Genomic DNA, 15,008 nt, shown 5'->3' with positions numbered 1-15,008 from the left:
GCTAATGTGAAATGTGACCAGCTTTTGTGGGAAGGAAACAGGTAGAAAATGAAGAAACAGATGTAATTCTCTTGTCCTACAGTCTCTTTCTTAAAAAGTTTATTACATTTCCTGGAAAACTGGAAAAAAATACCCTTCATTATCAAAGTTCGTTAAGATAAACCTGGAACATACTGTTGAAAAAAGAGAATCTAGTTTGTTGTGGTTTGTTTTTTTTTTTTTTTTAAATTTAGAAGATAATTGTTGTCAAAAAAACAGGCAAGAAAATTATTTAATATTGTATTTATCCTCTCCTTTCAACCCCCAAACATTCCTTAATTGTTACAGGGTGATCCTTCTCCAGATGAATTGTTGTACACAATTTAAATTGCACCTGCTCATTAAGAAAGAATGTTGTTGGATTTTTTTCTTATTATTTCAGAGATTTTTTGTCCTGGATAATGGAATGTTGAAATATTCAAAGTCACCGATTGATGTAAGTAGAGCTGAAGACTTTAAAACTGCTAATGAAGTGCAGCCTGCTCATACTCACTCTAGGCATATTTATGAAAGTACACACATCAAAGTTGTTGATAGATTTAAAGATAAATAATGTAAGATTTTGGTTTTGTCTTCCAAGAATTCTACCTTTTTTAATTCTATGGAAATATAAGTTAAATTACTAAAGGTAGTTTCTTGAATAAAGCTGCTTGAGAGATTAACCTGACCATGTATTTTTCATTTCTAATTTTTATGTCAGCCAGAGCTGGTTATTCTGAGACATGTGGATAGGACAAAGAATTAATACCAATTATTTATATTTGATACCAATAACTACCAAGTTGTAGCAGTAAGGTATCAAGTACTTTCTAATTTAATACTGTGTAATTTTCTCTGCTTCTCACTTACCTGTACCTGTGCACTGGTGTGAACAATTTAACACACCCAAACTTTGGAGTTGGCTTTGTAGCAGCATTTCTTGTGAGATACTTTTCTCTGACTACAAATACAACAAGTGGTTAAATGGTTAGTCTGAATGCAGCTTTATTTTTTAATATGGCTTTATACTAAAATGTTATAAAATGGGAAACCATTTAAGTACTAGATATTTTTCTGTTAAATATATAGAAAAAGTGCATGATATTTCTAAATTTTTGCCCTGATGTTTTTATTTTAGATACAGAAAGGAAAGGTCCATGGGAGCATTGATGTTGGTTTGTCAGTCATGTCTATAAAAAAAAAGGCTCGTAGAATAGATCTTGACACAGAAGAACATATCTATCACCTAAAGGTAAAAAATAAAACTACATACTGTTTTTTCATGCTCAGCAGAAGCTAATAAAATTGTAAAAGATTGTGCAGAAAAGTAGTATCTTGGATGCTTTCTTGATAGTAAGTTTTTCTGCAGGTGAAATCACAGGATTCATTTGATGCGTGGGTTTCAAAGTTGCGGCACCACCGGTTGTACCGTCAGAATGAGATTGTGAGATCTCCCAGGGATGCCAGCTTCCACATATTCCCCTCAGCATCTACTACAGAGTCTTCACCAGCTGCCAATGTGTCAGATGGAAAGGTGTGCAGCTTTCTGTGGTTGAAAACTCATGGCTTGCTTGTGGGCAGTTTCAGTGGGCTTTTCTTCTCATGCCAACAGGACAGGAGCTTCCATGGTGGGAACCATTGGCCAGAGGAAAGCTGTGAGGGTGTGCAGCTGAAATCAGCTGAAATACTGTCTAATTTAGCCTTACTTCATTAGAATGGGCTGCTGTAGAGATCTTGCAAAGTATTCACCACCCGTACAATTTGCACGAGCGTTTGTCATCAGGTATAAATCTGTCTCCCTGCTGATTACGTTCTTCCTTTAAACAACAGCTTTCCTAACTGGTACCTAGCACAATCCACTTGTGCGGTTCCTCGTTTGATTCTCCAACATGATATTCTGAAAAAATCTGTGTCTTTGGGAGCTATGGAGACAAATCACAGATTTCACTGAAAATGCAATGCGTAATTTGGTTTCTATTCTGAAGTAATATAGTAATTACACTGACAAGGCAACACAGCCGCAGTAAATGTAAGCATTTTATTATGCTTTAGGTGCAACAAAATAACTTCCCCTGGCAGCCTCCTATACCTTGCAGTAACAGCCTTCCTGTCACCTGCACTACTGGTCAGAGTAAAGTAGCAGCCTGGTTGCAGGACTCTGAAGAGATGGACAGATGTGCAGAAGGTTAGACTTTATCTTTTCAAGCCTTGTTCTTTCAGCAAAACCTCTTTTTGATATAAGAAAGGGTCCCGTAAGTAAAGCGGTTAAGTTACAGCTCTTCGGGTAATTGGAAACTTTCACCTCGTGGTGGAAACTTTGCTCTCTATATGTTTTGGGATGTTGCTTTTAAAATGTATCATAATAATCTATTATGCTGTTTTGGTGGATGTCATTGTTCAAATACGATCACTTCTTGAGGCCCAGAGTTGTTGCTGACTCCTATAGAAATAACAAGTGCCCAACAAAATAAAATTTTTACTTGGATGCCTTACTACAAGGGGTTTGGACACTTAATTTCTATAATGCAATTGAGTGCAAACAATGGACACCATGGCAATAAAAAGTCTAAATTGAAGCACCTACTGTACTTTTATTTTATATCTCTTAGATCTTGCTCATTGTCAGTCTAACCTTGTGGAACTCAGTAAACTTCTTCAAAATTTAGAAATACTACAGAGGACTCAGTCAGCACCAAATTTCACAGACATGCAGGTAAATATGATTGAACATAAACCATTACACTGAAATATTTGTTCCTTCTGTTAAGGGAAATATAGAGGTGTTGTCTGCTAACTCAGAATGTTTTTCTGAAGTAATAGTGAATCTTGGATTAAATGCTTATCTTATATGTCAGTTTTAATCTTGTGTAATAGTGTTTCTTTTTCATGTGTAAACAAGTAATTATTAAGTAATTTGCCAAACAAAACCGAGGACTGTTGCAATAGAACTCATGTATAAATTGAAGTTATATTAAAGGAGTTTTTGTTGTGTTAAGATAACATTTTAAGTTTTTTAAGGATTGGAGACCCAAAGACCCTCAAAGATGAAGTTGCATGCTCTAGAAAAGGGGGCATAGTACAAAGGTCCCAAGTTTTGGACTGTTTCCCAGTTCAGGGTGAGTTTTCCTTTTACCAGACAGCAACAGCAGATCCTAAATCTCAAACACTTTCTTCCATTTTCGCTGAATCTTCTTGTCTGTACAAATGTCTGAATAGTACCACAACAGAAATCCATGAGGATTTCAAGATCATATCCTAAATATTATGTTCCCATGAAAAGAGAGGGCAGCAGTAGTTTTGCTAAAGGAGCTAACTGTACCACATGTTCATGGAAGTGTATAGACAGCTACAGCTGATCACTGCTCCAATTTCGGGCCCCAGCAGCAGTGTTCTTCTCCTTACTTTCTAATTTGTTCCTGTCTAATGCTACAGTTCTTTACTAACTTGCTGTATTGTCTGTGTTGCTTGTGTCAACTTAATAGCACTTTGTTGCTTTTAACTATTTGTGCAATGTAGGCTAACTGTGTAGATATTTCAAAGAAAGACAAGCGGGTCACGAGACGATGGAGAACAAAAAGTGTCAGCAAAGATGCAAAAATTCAACTTCAGGTACTGAATGCACGATGTTTTACTTTTCACTGTACTTTAAGATTTAATTCTAAGCATGAAATGATACATTAGGTGAAAGTAGGAAGGCAGTGGGCTGTCTTTCATGTTTCTCATGAAGTAAATTAAATCTCTGTTCTTCTCACTAGAGAAGATAGTGAGAAAAGTACTGATTTTATTTTCATTCATATGAAAACATTGCCATCTAGGGAAAGGAGGGGGATCTGAATATTAGGCAATTAAGGTATTCAAATCCCAAAACACCATTTGGGACTAATGCTATTCCATACCAAAGTTGCAAAGAAGGGCAGCTGCCTTCAAGTCAAGTTAAAAGCAGAATGAAATACTAAACACAGCAGTAGTCTTTGTCAAGACCTATACTTGGAATATTACCAGTTATAAGTATTTTCACAAGCCTTCTGTTATGGAAAAGGCTAATATGGGAACAAATAAAATAACCAAGAAATAAATTATGTGAAGGAATAATTTACTCCGTCCTTCCCTAGCACTGAAAGCACAGAAATAAGCATAATGTGCATGCATTGCTGCCTTGTGTTTTGTTGGAAGCACTTGTGTATTCTGAGGTTTCATCCAAAAGCTGATCTTTTTTATAATTAAGCAACTGATAATGAAGACTATTCAATTGGCTTTGGGAGCCAACAATCACCACTGTGATATCTGCTACTGAGTAAATAAATGTCAGCAACTTCCAATCCATTCAAGTATCTTGAAATTAGTACAAACTTTGAAAGCTTTTAATATGTCCCCAATGTGCACATTAAAGAATTATCATTTAAGATCAATAATCCTAAGGAAGGAAGAGGTGATAGTCGCATCAGCTTTCTAATTGCAGCTCTTATAGTTTATTTTTCTTTTTACATGTTATACTTTCATAATCACAATAGGTAGAACAATGAGGCATCTGTTAGTATTAAAAAGGTTTATTAACAAAGGAATTTTTGTGATTGCTGTCATGTCATGCAATTGAAGGATCATAGTTTTTCCCTGGTGCTGAATAACACAGGGAAATTAAAATATCAGTAAAATGCATGCAAGTACTTCGTGCCTGTGAAGAGTCAGTCACTATTGCATGTTCTTCTTTCATGCCACAGTAACCTCAGAGAAGTCGTATCCACAAAAGTGATGAAAGCAGTCAATGTATTATGATTTATGGTTGGTCATAGTGAATGATGAGCTGTTCCCGTGTTACCTACACTTTGCTGAAGTAGCACTGGCCTGGGCTTCCATCAAACTGCTGTTCGTGGTTTGGCTGGGGTGTGCCTCAGCTCCTGAAAATTTCAAATAGGGTTGCAGGTTCCCCTGAGAGAGTTTGCGTGCATGGCACTGCTCTACATGGGTCTGTTACTTCTGAATTTATAATGAATTCTGCCTAACTTAGGTTAGCATTAATTCCTACCAAGCTTCATGCTGCAATTATAAAGCTTATTTTGTTATAGCAAAGAATTAAGTTATTGTTGTCTGACCTATAAATTAATTTGCAGTGAAACAGAAACAATAAATTGTTCTTAATTGTATGAAAGACAAAGAATACTTGATGGCTACTCCATTATCTTGCCTAGTTTGCTAGACTCAGTTTATTCTTCCAAGGGCTGTGCTATCTCCTGTGTGCTGGAGCTGTGGTCTGTAGGAAGATGGCCTTACTGACTCATTGTGTTATTCCTAATTTGCTTAGGTTGCCACTAAAATGTGAATTTCTTCTGATGCCTACAAGCCCTTTAAGCTAATTCCCATTTTGTTCTTCTGTTAGACATTCCTTCTACTTCATTGGTCTTCCTTATTGCTCATTTTTTTCAAGATTGCTTCAAGTCTTTCTGAACTGTTTATCAGGACATCCCCTACTGAGAATCATTTTGGCTGATTTGTGAACATTGTTTTCATTGTGCTTACACATAATTTGCTATTAAATTACTGACATTTAGTGCCAGTAAAATTTCTATGTGCTATTACTTTCTTCATACCTCCATACATCTTGCTAGTTTTAGGGAATAACGCTAGTATTAACAAACTAACTTTAAGCTAGTTTCACTTAAATCCATTAAGGAGTACTTGCACCTATTTTTTTTCAGAAGGAGCAGTTTTCAACTACATCAAAGATGTTCTGATAGTACAATGTTGAGGGCATCCTTCTGGAGAGCATAAAATTAGGGAGCTTTATATAGAGGTGTGTGCTTTGTGAGTGTGGGGAACGAGGGTGTGATTACTGCTGGCTCAGTATCCTCTGCATATGAGGCAAGGAGGGAATTCTCCCATCCACATTTTGCATTGTACTTGCAAACATTCTTTTGTTAATGAGATAGCTTTTGTTGGATTCCTGCTAACACATCATTGCAGTATGAATGCTAGGTGTGTAATGTATTTAAAGCATACTTTTCTTGCAAGTAAAGCTGCTTGATTTGTTTCCCAGAGATTAATATTTACCACTTAAATATGCCAGTTTTGTGTGCAGTTGACTTTGCCCACACAGCTGATCCCTGTAACTCGGGTGGGGTTACTCCCTGAAGTAAAACTGAGCACAGCACTGTCTGTACCTTTACAGGTTTGGGTGTTTACTACTGTTAAGTTGTTTAGAATTAACAGCTGAATTAACCAGCCTTTACTTGAGAGTAATACATTAATTGCTTCTCTTAAGAAAGATTACTAATATGAAGGAGGTTCATTCTGTTTTCTAAAAGCCTATTTAAAATCTTGTGAAAATGGCAAAAACAGATTAGTTGACCTGTGTTAATTAATTTTACAAATTATACTTTTGTACAAGAATTGAGTTGTGGGTTTTGTCTTGGGTGTTTTTTATACTTTTTTGTGGGGCTTTTAAAATTATAATTTATTTCCCTTTGGGTAAAAGGCTAAGTTATCTTTCTCATGACAGTTTCAAAGGAAGAAAAAAAAAAGTTACTGCAAAACAGTAAAGAACCAGTGATATTTTGGTTTCTCACAAAAGCTCAAGACTTCACGGGGAAATAGTTTAATAGAGAGCTGTATATTATGGAGTAATCTGAAAAATCATCTTGCTTTACTGAGGCCTTCAGTTCAAAAATGAAACCAGACCCAGACTAGTTATTACTTTTTCCCTTAAATAAGTATTTCCTTTTATGGTAACTCAGATTATGATCTCACTTTCTATTGTGTTGAGGAGAGTGTGTGGTTCTGCAAAGCTGACTATTCCTACGAATGCATACCTGCATTCATAATCTTATATACTTATAAACTTGTGCATATCTCTCTCTCTACATAGGTTTGTCCCTACTAGTTAAATAAGAAAATTCTTCCATACTCTTATTCACAGGATGGACATATTTTTGTGGAGTACAAAGAGCTTTACATTATGCATATGACCTGTTCTCTGCTTTAACAGAGTTTGTTCTCAGTGTTTCAGAGGTTATGCACACCTCTTTTTAATGTGAGAATTGTATAAAATATTGCACCACAAGTCTTTTACTGTGATCATTAGACAACCCTTCCAACTGTCAGTGGCGTTGCCACTAATATCAGCCAGAGAGTGAAGTGTTTGGCCATTCTCCACTGTAGCAACCCTACTGGGAATTTTATAGAAGAAAGACAATTCAGCTAATAATTGAAGTACAATATCCTGTTCTACAGCATGGTGTCCATGTATCCAGTCTATGCTTTGTTATTTGCATGATGATCAGGCTTCTTGCAAAAAAAATTAAAAATGTAGATAGATCTAAAAATACTGTAGTGGCTATAGGATGCAGGAGAAGAAAAAATTAAAGGAACTGAGAATCATTTTCTAAAGGCAGAAAGGTGTATTTCCTAGTCTTCCAAAATCTTAAAATGGCTTCAAAATAATGGCATTTTTATTAAAGATTAAATAGAATGACTTTATGACAGGTATGGAACTCCTCTGCATTAGACAGTTACTTGCCTGACTTTAATGTACCGTGAAAAATTTTCTTGCAAGTAAAATAAATGTAAAATTAAGCAGGATGAGGCCACAAGTTAGACATGCAGAAAAGGAAGCAGTTGTCAAAATACTTAGTTTTTATTGTGCTCCTTTGTCTTAGTTTTTGCCTTGGTTTGAAAGTCGAGCCTTCAATAATGTATAGGAAAAGTAGGTGGAACTCAAAAAAGTGATGTATGGAGAAAATGATTCAGTAATCTCAAGGATGGATTTGGAAATGCCAGAGCTATGTACAAGAATGTTTACTTAAGAAAACTCACTAGATAACATACACATTGAAAAATTTTACCATTGTGCCACATGCATCTTCAGTGACCACAGTTTATGCACTTCCACTATTGCAAAGTGATCTCTTTCAGAATTCATCTTCTAAATGGTCAAGTGGCTCCAGAAGGAGTTTGATTTTTGTTTTATTTTCTGGCATGCTGTAGCATCCTTTTTGTTCTCTTATTCCATTATTGCCTTATAACTGAATGGCAATGCTAGTTGATTTTTTTTTTTTTGTAGCCTTAGTGAGTGCACTGCAGTCCAACTCATCTGGAGATAACTTTAGTGAAGTATCCAGCTTTTTATGACTCTGGCATGCACAGCTGAAAACACATGATATGTCCTCAACATGTGTAGGCCATAAGAGTTAACAAAATGGAAACCCACTTAAAGACTCTCCCTCTCCCTTTTCTGATCACCTTTCATCTTCCTGTGTCCCATCACCCCTTCCCTTCTCTTTTTCTACTTCCTTTTTTTCTTGCATTCACTGTCAGGAAGGGCCGGCACCGAAGGGCCAGTTCAGCACAACACGACGCCGGCAGAGACTGGCAGCTGCAGTGGCTACAACAGTGAGTGGATTTAAAAATCAAGGGATAGCTCTAAGGATGGGAAGCTGTGTAACTTGGTTGTGTAATAAGCTTATGAATAATGTTTCTTGCACTTTTTGGAGGTGTCCATGCTACCTGCTTTCAGCTAAGATTCTTAGGAGTAGTCAGGCCCAACACAAATGTGTTCCATAAATGTGGGTCTGAGCTTGTTTACATGGTACATAACCCTCCTCCTCCTTTATGTAAGTGCAAGTGACAGACTCAGGCCCTGCACGCAATAAGTCTTTGACAGACTATACAAAATAGAGAAAAAAAGATCAAATTCTGTTAAAAGATGTCATGACAGTTATAACAAGACAATAGAACTAAGGAGATTTGTTACAAATAACCATGGAATTATAAAATTTCCTGATATTTTTATATGTAGTATACAGTTAGCCTTTTCATTTGAGGCACTTTGTTTACGTTCCATAATCCCAAAAAGTCATATTACTACCTCAGTGTCTGTAGCAGTTTTGCTAATTCTCTAAGTCTTTGTCAGAAAATAGGGAGCTATGAAATCAACACCAGGGCTGCGGATTAGTTGTGGGAAGTCCTGTTTGTGAAATTGAATTGCCATCAAGAAGATATCTTCAGCTGCTGCTTTATCAAGAAAGTACTCATTAGGCCCAGTATAGACATTTGTACTAATCCATCAGCAGATAAGTACAGCAGTTAAATAGGGAGCACTGTTCAGCCAAAGACTGAAGTGAGCTTTAAATGCAAACTCCTTATCTAGCCCAAGCAGTGCATGACTTCACCAGGCTGAAGTATTCCAGCTGTTCCAAGCAGAAGCTAAAATTCCCTAGATCTGACATATTTTCTGCTTAAGCCCAACTATCTTGAGCTTCTCCTAGCTGAACCACAAACTCAGTTATTGCTATGCTCTTTTAAAACATATGAGACATATCACTGTTTCTCCAGCTTCGAAATTAACTCATCTAAATTTATTCCTCTGTAATCAGTTGATGCTGAATGTGTGCTCTGTAATTGATTGCTGTTTTGACTGTGTTGGTCTGCCTGCCTAGCACAGAAATCTGCCTGATTCCCAGTTTGCAGGGCTGAGCAGTATGGTGGGAGGCTCTAACCAGAAGGCTCAGCAGCAGTTAAACAGCTTTGGCAGGGGCTGTACTCCTCACCTAGGGAGTGCTTCAGTAGACAAATGCAGCTGGACTTGGTTTGGAAGACACTAAGAGAACAGGGAGTGGCTGAGTTTTTACCTGCAGCTCAAGTGAGGACCCGTTGAGGGAGGTTTTGGAGGAGCTGGAAAAAATGCAAGAGGAAGGAAAGCTAGAGGCACCAAAATGACTCTGTGGCTGTTGCAGTGTTCCTGTTCTTCCTGGCTGATGTACAAAATGGTTGTTTCTCCCAGACAGTGAAGCTGTGTGCATAGACTGAGGGTTACAGAATTATATCAGCTAAATGCACAGCAGAAAGAGGTTTTCCTTACAAGCCACTTGGCCAGGAGCAGTCTGTTCCTATGTGAGCATGTAATTCTGAAGAAGGTGATGGATGAGTGGGTGCAATGCCTCTGGTGTAAAGCAGGAAGCTGGGACAAGGTTCATGTGAGGTTATGTCTAGAAGTGTCTGTATGGAGAAAACTAGAGTGATGGATCAAGAAGATAAAAATATTTTTTCAAAAACCTTCAAAACAACATCAATTAAAAACAACCAGAAAGAGAATGGGTGGTAAAGTCAGGATCAAGTGACCGTTAATACAGAGAGAAAGCATAGCCATGAAAGGAAAAAAGGGGAAGAGAAGTATATTGGCAGTGTTTCCTGGACTGTCGCCTATTCAAGAGAATGAAAATGGCTGTTTAATGTGGTGTTTTTTAATCTGTTATGGAAAGTAGCTTGGAAACTTTTCTAAAAAATGCTTATGAGGAAAGTTCATGTTAATCAACAGTTCAGTATTTTTGGTTCTTGAATTTAAAGCAGTCAGCAAGGCTACTTGTCTCTGTCATATGAATGTGTATTTCTTGCAAGTAGTGTGACATATTTGTAGAACATGGAAATTCTCTTTCTAGGGTTTAATTGAAAATAGTATTTTTTTCAATAAATATCATTGCAGAAACCTTTCTTTTCAGCCTGGCCAGCTGAGGTTTGAGGCACAAATGGTGGCTCTAAAGCAGATCTCTTCAGCTTGATTCATCAGAGAGTGACTAAAGAGCCCCCTGCGTGTGTGGGCAGCCTGCCTGCAGCTCTGCCAGTCCCTGTGGGTCTGGGGAACCTCCCCCATCACCACAGGCTTGTGGGGCTGGGGGGATTCTCCCTCTCTCCCTCAAGCTCTGGCATTGTTGCTGGTGTCAGCTTCTTTCCTGCCTTCTGGAGGGTTGGGTATGTTCTCCATACGCACAAGTACAGTGTAGATACCCATTCTGCCCTCCTGGAGCCACCCAGAGCAGTGGAAGCTTTGTGATGCTCCCAGTCACAAAGTTCTGGAAACATGCTCTCCCATTGAAGGAGGGGAAAATTTTTGGAAAACAAATTTGAAATAAACCTACGTTTAGCCACAGTAGTCCATTAACCTAATGTTAGGCTGGGCTCTTGAGACAGGCAATCTGGTAATTGTGAAGAAGATAAAGGGTTAAATATCCAGTATGAATAGAAGGACTTTATTTTACATCTTCTGTTAACAAATTCTTCTTGATATGAGGATAAAATAAATTCCAGTAAAAAAATATGTACTTTGTTGATATAGGTGGACATCAAAATACATGACAGCAGGAATAAACTTATATTAGATAGGTGCCATAGAGTTATTATTTAATGTACTATACGTACCTGGAAACTGAGAAACATTTTCCATGCTGTTCTATTTCACAGAGTATGCTCATGAGTGGAATGATTAATAGATCCAACAGGATTTTGAGGGTTTCATTGGAGAATCAGAACCTAAACCTAAAATGTGTATTGATGTCAGTTTTTACAGGAAGGAATTGATAAAACTGTTCCCTGATCTAATCAAATAACAAAGTATCAAGTTCAGCCACTGATGACAGTGGTTCTAGAACTCATCTGTTGATAATAATTCTTAGTAATATGACTTTTTATATTATCTTCTGCTCTTTATCATGCCTTGGAAGAGACATTTTATATTTTGGTCCCATTTTTCATAATTGAATAATTACATTGGGCTGCAGTGTGAAAATCCTTGCTTTATACATTTGATCAATCTAATGAAATTAATTAGATTTAATGTACTAAACAGTGTTTCATACATTAAACAGTGGTTAATATTTAAGTGACCAAATGTAGTTCTGCATGTCTTTCTGTTGCATTTACAGTTGAAAATTGTGTTATTGGCCTGATTTTCATATAAATGCATGTAAATGGTAATATTAAAGTAAAATACAAAATGCACACACCTCACTTATATGGCAGTGGTAGCCATACAGTGCATATGTAGCATACAGGTATCTGCTCAGTACATGATACATGTATATATAACTTAGAAAGTTTTGCATTACTTTTTTTTTTTTTTTAATCACTGTACCTGAAAAGTAGAGGAGAAAGTGAAGTGGAAAGATAATAAACTAAATTCTTTGCTTTGTCTTACTATACTATATCTCTCTGCATGTATTTATGGTCCATGTATTTTAAATGCAAATCAGGCAGAGTATTGATTTTATTTTGATGTTATTGTTTGTTTGTTTAGTTAAAAAGAAAATAGAAAGACTGTATGCTTCTTCCCTCTTCATAATTGCCAGTACAGTGAGTTTCAACTGAAGATTTACTAGTTTTGAAAAACTTTAATGATATATCTGATATTATATCCTATTTCTAGATCTGTGGGGGAACTTTCATACTTCAGATGTTGGTATTGCAACAACAGATTCATCTACAATTACTCTCAAATGTCCAAATATAAAGGAACATGTCTCATGGTTCAATTTTCCAGTAATCTTCTAATTAGGAAATAATCCATGTTTTATAAATGTTAGAATTTAAATACTCCATCATTAGGTGTTAGCTGTGTATTTAGGCCTTCTTTTTCTATTTCAGTGAAAAAATTCAAGAGAAGTCTGCATCAGCTGTGTTGAGATTTAGGAGAGTAAGAAGTTACATGTTCACTCTTGTCATATTCTTCACATTGTGAACTAAGTCTTTTCAGAAGAAATCTTTGTTTTGCTTCAACGGAGTCACAAGTTTGGTTGCACTTACAGAACATTTCTTCTCTGTTTCCCACTGTAGGTCCCTTTCAGTGCTACCATGTCACCTGTCCGCTTGCATTCATCCAACCCCAACCTCTGTGCAGACATTGAGTTTCAGGCTCCCCCAAGCCATGTGGCAGACCCTCTGGAGTGCTCTACTGAGTACATGAAGCTTCAAGAAGAATTCTGCTTGATGGCACAAAAAGGTAGCTGGAGATGCCAAGTCTTCCCTGTAATGTGCTTCTCTGTCGTGTTTATTTATTGCCCTCTCTTAGCCAGGGCTTTCATCTGCATTGGGTGATACTGTATAAGAGTTTTTAGCTGTTCGGGTGGCTTACACAAAGGCTACATATATTATCCTTCTTATATTTTCCATGCATGTCATAAATGTACAGATAGGTAAACTCTGAAATTGCTTTCCAAGTCTTCTAAACTGCTTTCTCCATTCTGTAAATAAGTGACTGAATTTGCAAACATTTTTTTCCTCAACAAAATGCAGTATTTCTCCCCAAATGATGATTCAGAATGTAACTGCTGAACATAATCCTGTGAAATCATTCTTGTGCAATATTTTCTATGTTAATGGAATCATTGGAAAAAGAGCTTATTACAGGAATGTACTTTTGAATTGCAGTTTTATTGCCAGTGAGTGAATGGTCCTACAAACTGGAGAATACCATTTTACAAAGGTTTTCTTATCAGTTTGCTGTTTTATAACAAGCATAGAAAAAAAAGTGAGACTGACATCTTAAAAAATTCAAAACCTGTTTAAAGACCAAGTAATTCTCTTTATTAGTATGATATTAAGTCTAGCAGAACTGATATTTCTGTTACTCTGAAAAGTACAAATAAAAACCGTAAAGAAAATAACATACATTGGACACAGTTTTTCCAAATATGCACCTTTCCATATGCTGAGTACCAAGGATATGCTCAGATGAGATGTGTGTGAGCATACAGTACGCACATTGCAGTCGCAAGCTGTAAGGGTTTGTACTTAATTTGGCATGGATTACTTGAGTTCAGGCCCTTGTTTCTAATGTCCATTGCTGTGGGATGGAAGTCTCACTCTCTGTCTTTATTGCTGAAATATTGTGAGATGTCAATGTGATTTCTGTAGCCAAGAAAACACCTGTTTTATTTTTTTCTTTTTGTTTAGTGCATTCTCTTTTGAAGTCTGCCTTTAACAGCATAGCTATAGAGAAGGAGAAGCTTAAACAGATTGTTTCAGAGCAGGATCTTACAGGCCACAATGCTCAAATAGCTCACCTCAGACAGTCCCTCTCTCAGGTATGTTCTTGATTTGATTTCAAGCACATCTGTCTTGCCTGGTGCATTATTCCTTTTGTATTTTGGCCATTTCCTTTCACCTCAAAGAAGACAAGAAGAAGCCAAGTTCTCAGCCAGAACTATGGCATATTCTGTTATGATGTAGATCTAACCTCACTGCATGTGGAGGTGAAGGATATAATTTGTGTAAGCATGTATCTGTTATGGTTTTCCAAAGTAAAGAAAAAGGATCAAAAGTTTTTATACAAATGCTAGATGTCTTTCTTGGAGCTGTTCCAGCACAGCCAATGAAATATTCTTGTTTCTGTAATTAAGTTTTAAATTTTGACCATATATTGTTGGATTTGTTTTATATGTCCGTGTCTCTAAATGCGAAAGGAGTCCTGGGTTGCAACATAGTCATGGGTAAATTTGATTTCCAGATGCAGACCTGTTAACTCTCCAGTGTCTCTCCCACTTAAGCTAAAGAAAAAATTGTAATTTGCTTTAGTGGGGGAGAAGAAATTAGCAACAATAAATCCTCAGGTTGCAAAATAACTCAATTTTTCAAAATTCATTGTCAAGGAAGCATAAAAGTGTTTGCTGGATTGGTGTGGAGGACTGCCTCTGCAAGAAGTATGAGCAGATGCTTAAAGACAAACCTTTCTATAGATGCAGATGTATATCTTGCTATGCAGATTGATTGCTGTGCATTGTGATAAAAAAGGGTTAGGGACAAGAGATAAGGGTATCCATTTCTGGTTATGGACACAAATTTATCTAAGACCTGTGCATTTTTATTAGCAACTTGCGTGAAATAGGGGATCATGTTTTCTTCTTGGTCCCGGCTTCCAAGATTAGTTTGAAAGTCACTGTCACACATTAGTTCACAGCTTCAGTGGAGAGGAAGTGGAAAATGGACTGTGACTGGATTTGTTCACTCTCGTGACCAGGGTTGAGCTGTTGAGGAAGCGACTGTCAGGCTGCTGTTAGTCATTACCTTCCCTCTCTGAGGGATGCCAACCAGGAACATACCCAGACCATTTCAGAACAAAGCAAAATTGGGTAATTTAAACTGTTCAGTGACAGTTTAAGCTTACCTATTTTCCTTTGGTCTTTCTTTGTTTTAGTACATTCATGCAATCTATTCCTCAATCTGCACTAGGG

General features: G+C 37.0%; 1 protein-coding gene across 1 annotated transcript in view; it reads left to right on the top strand.

Annotated features, from left to right (window-relative positions):
* Positions 1-15,008, top strand: part of OSBPL6 (oxysterol binding protein like 6) — an 83,489-nt gene that overhangs the window by 54,439 nt on the left and 14,042 nt on the right. Inside the window, exons 5-13 of the mRNA XM_039724584.1 lie at positions 422-475; positions 1,157-1,270; positions 1,388-1,552; positions 2,071-2,203; positions 2,628-2,731; positions 3,535-3,627; positions 8,326-8,400; positions 12,613-12,778; positions 13,732-13,862. Of these exons, the coding sequence (XP_039580518.1) occupies positions 422-475; positions 1,157-1,270; positions 1,388-1,552; positions 2,071-2,203; positions 2,628-2,731; positions 3,535-3,627; positions 8,326-8,400; positions 12,613-12,778; positions 13,732-13,862 (1,035 nt within the window). The remainder of the gene's footprint in view (positions 1-421; positions 476-1,156; positions 1,271-1,387; positions 1,553-2,070; positions 2,204-2,627; positions 2,732-3,534; positions 3,628-8,325; positions 8,401-12,612; positions 12,779-13,731; positions 13,863-15,008) is intronic.

Source organism: Passer montanus, unplaced genomic scaffold (genome assembly GCF_014805655.1).
Source record: "Passer montanus isolate IOZ18808 unplaced genomic scaffold, ASM1480565v1 scaffold1, whole genome shotgun sequence".
Lineage (NCBI taxonomy): Eukaryota > Metazoa > Chordata > Aves > Passeriformes > Passeridae > Passer > Passer montanus.
The sequence above is the reverse complement of the archived record's forward strand: the minus strand, read 5'-3'. Positions and strand labels throughout refer to the sequence as shown.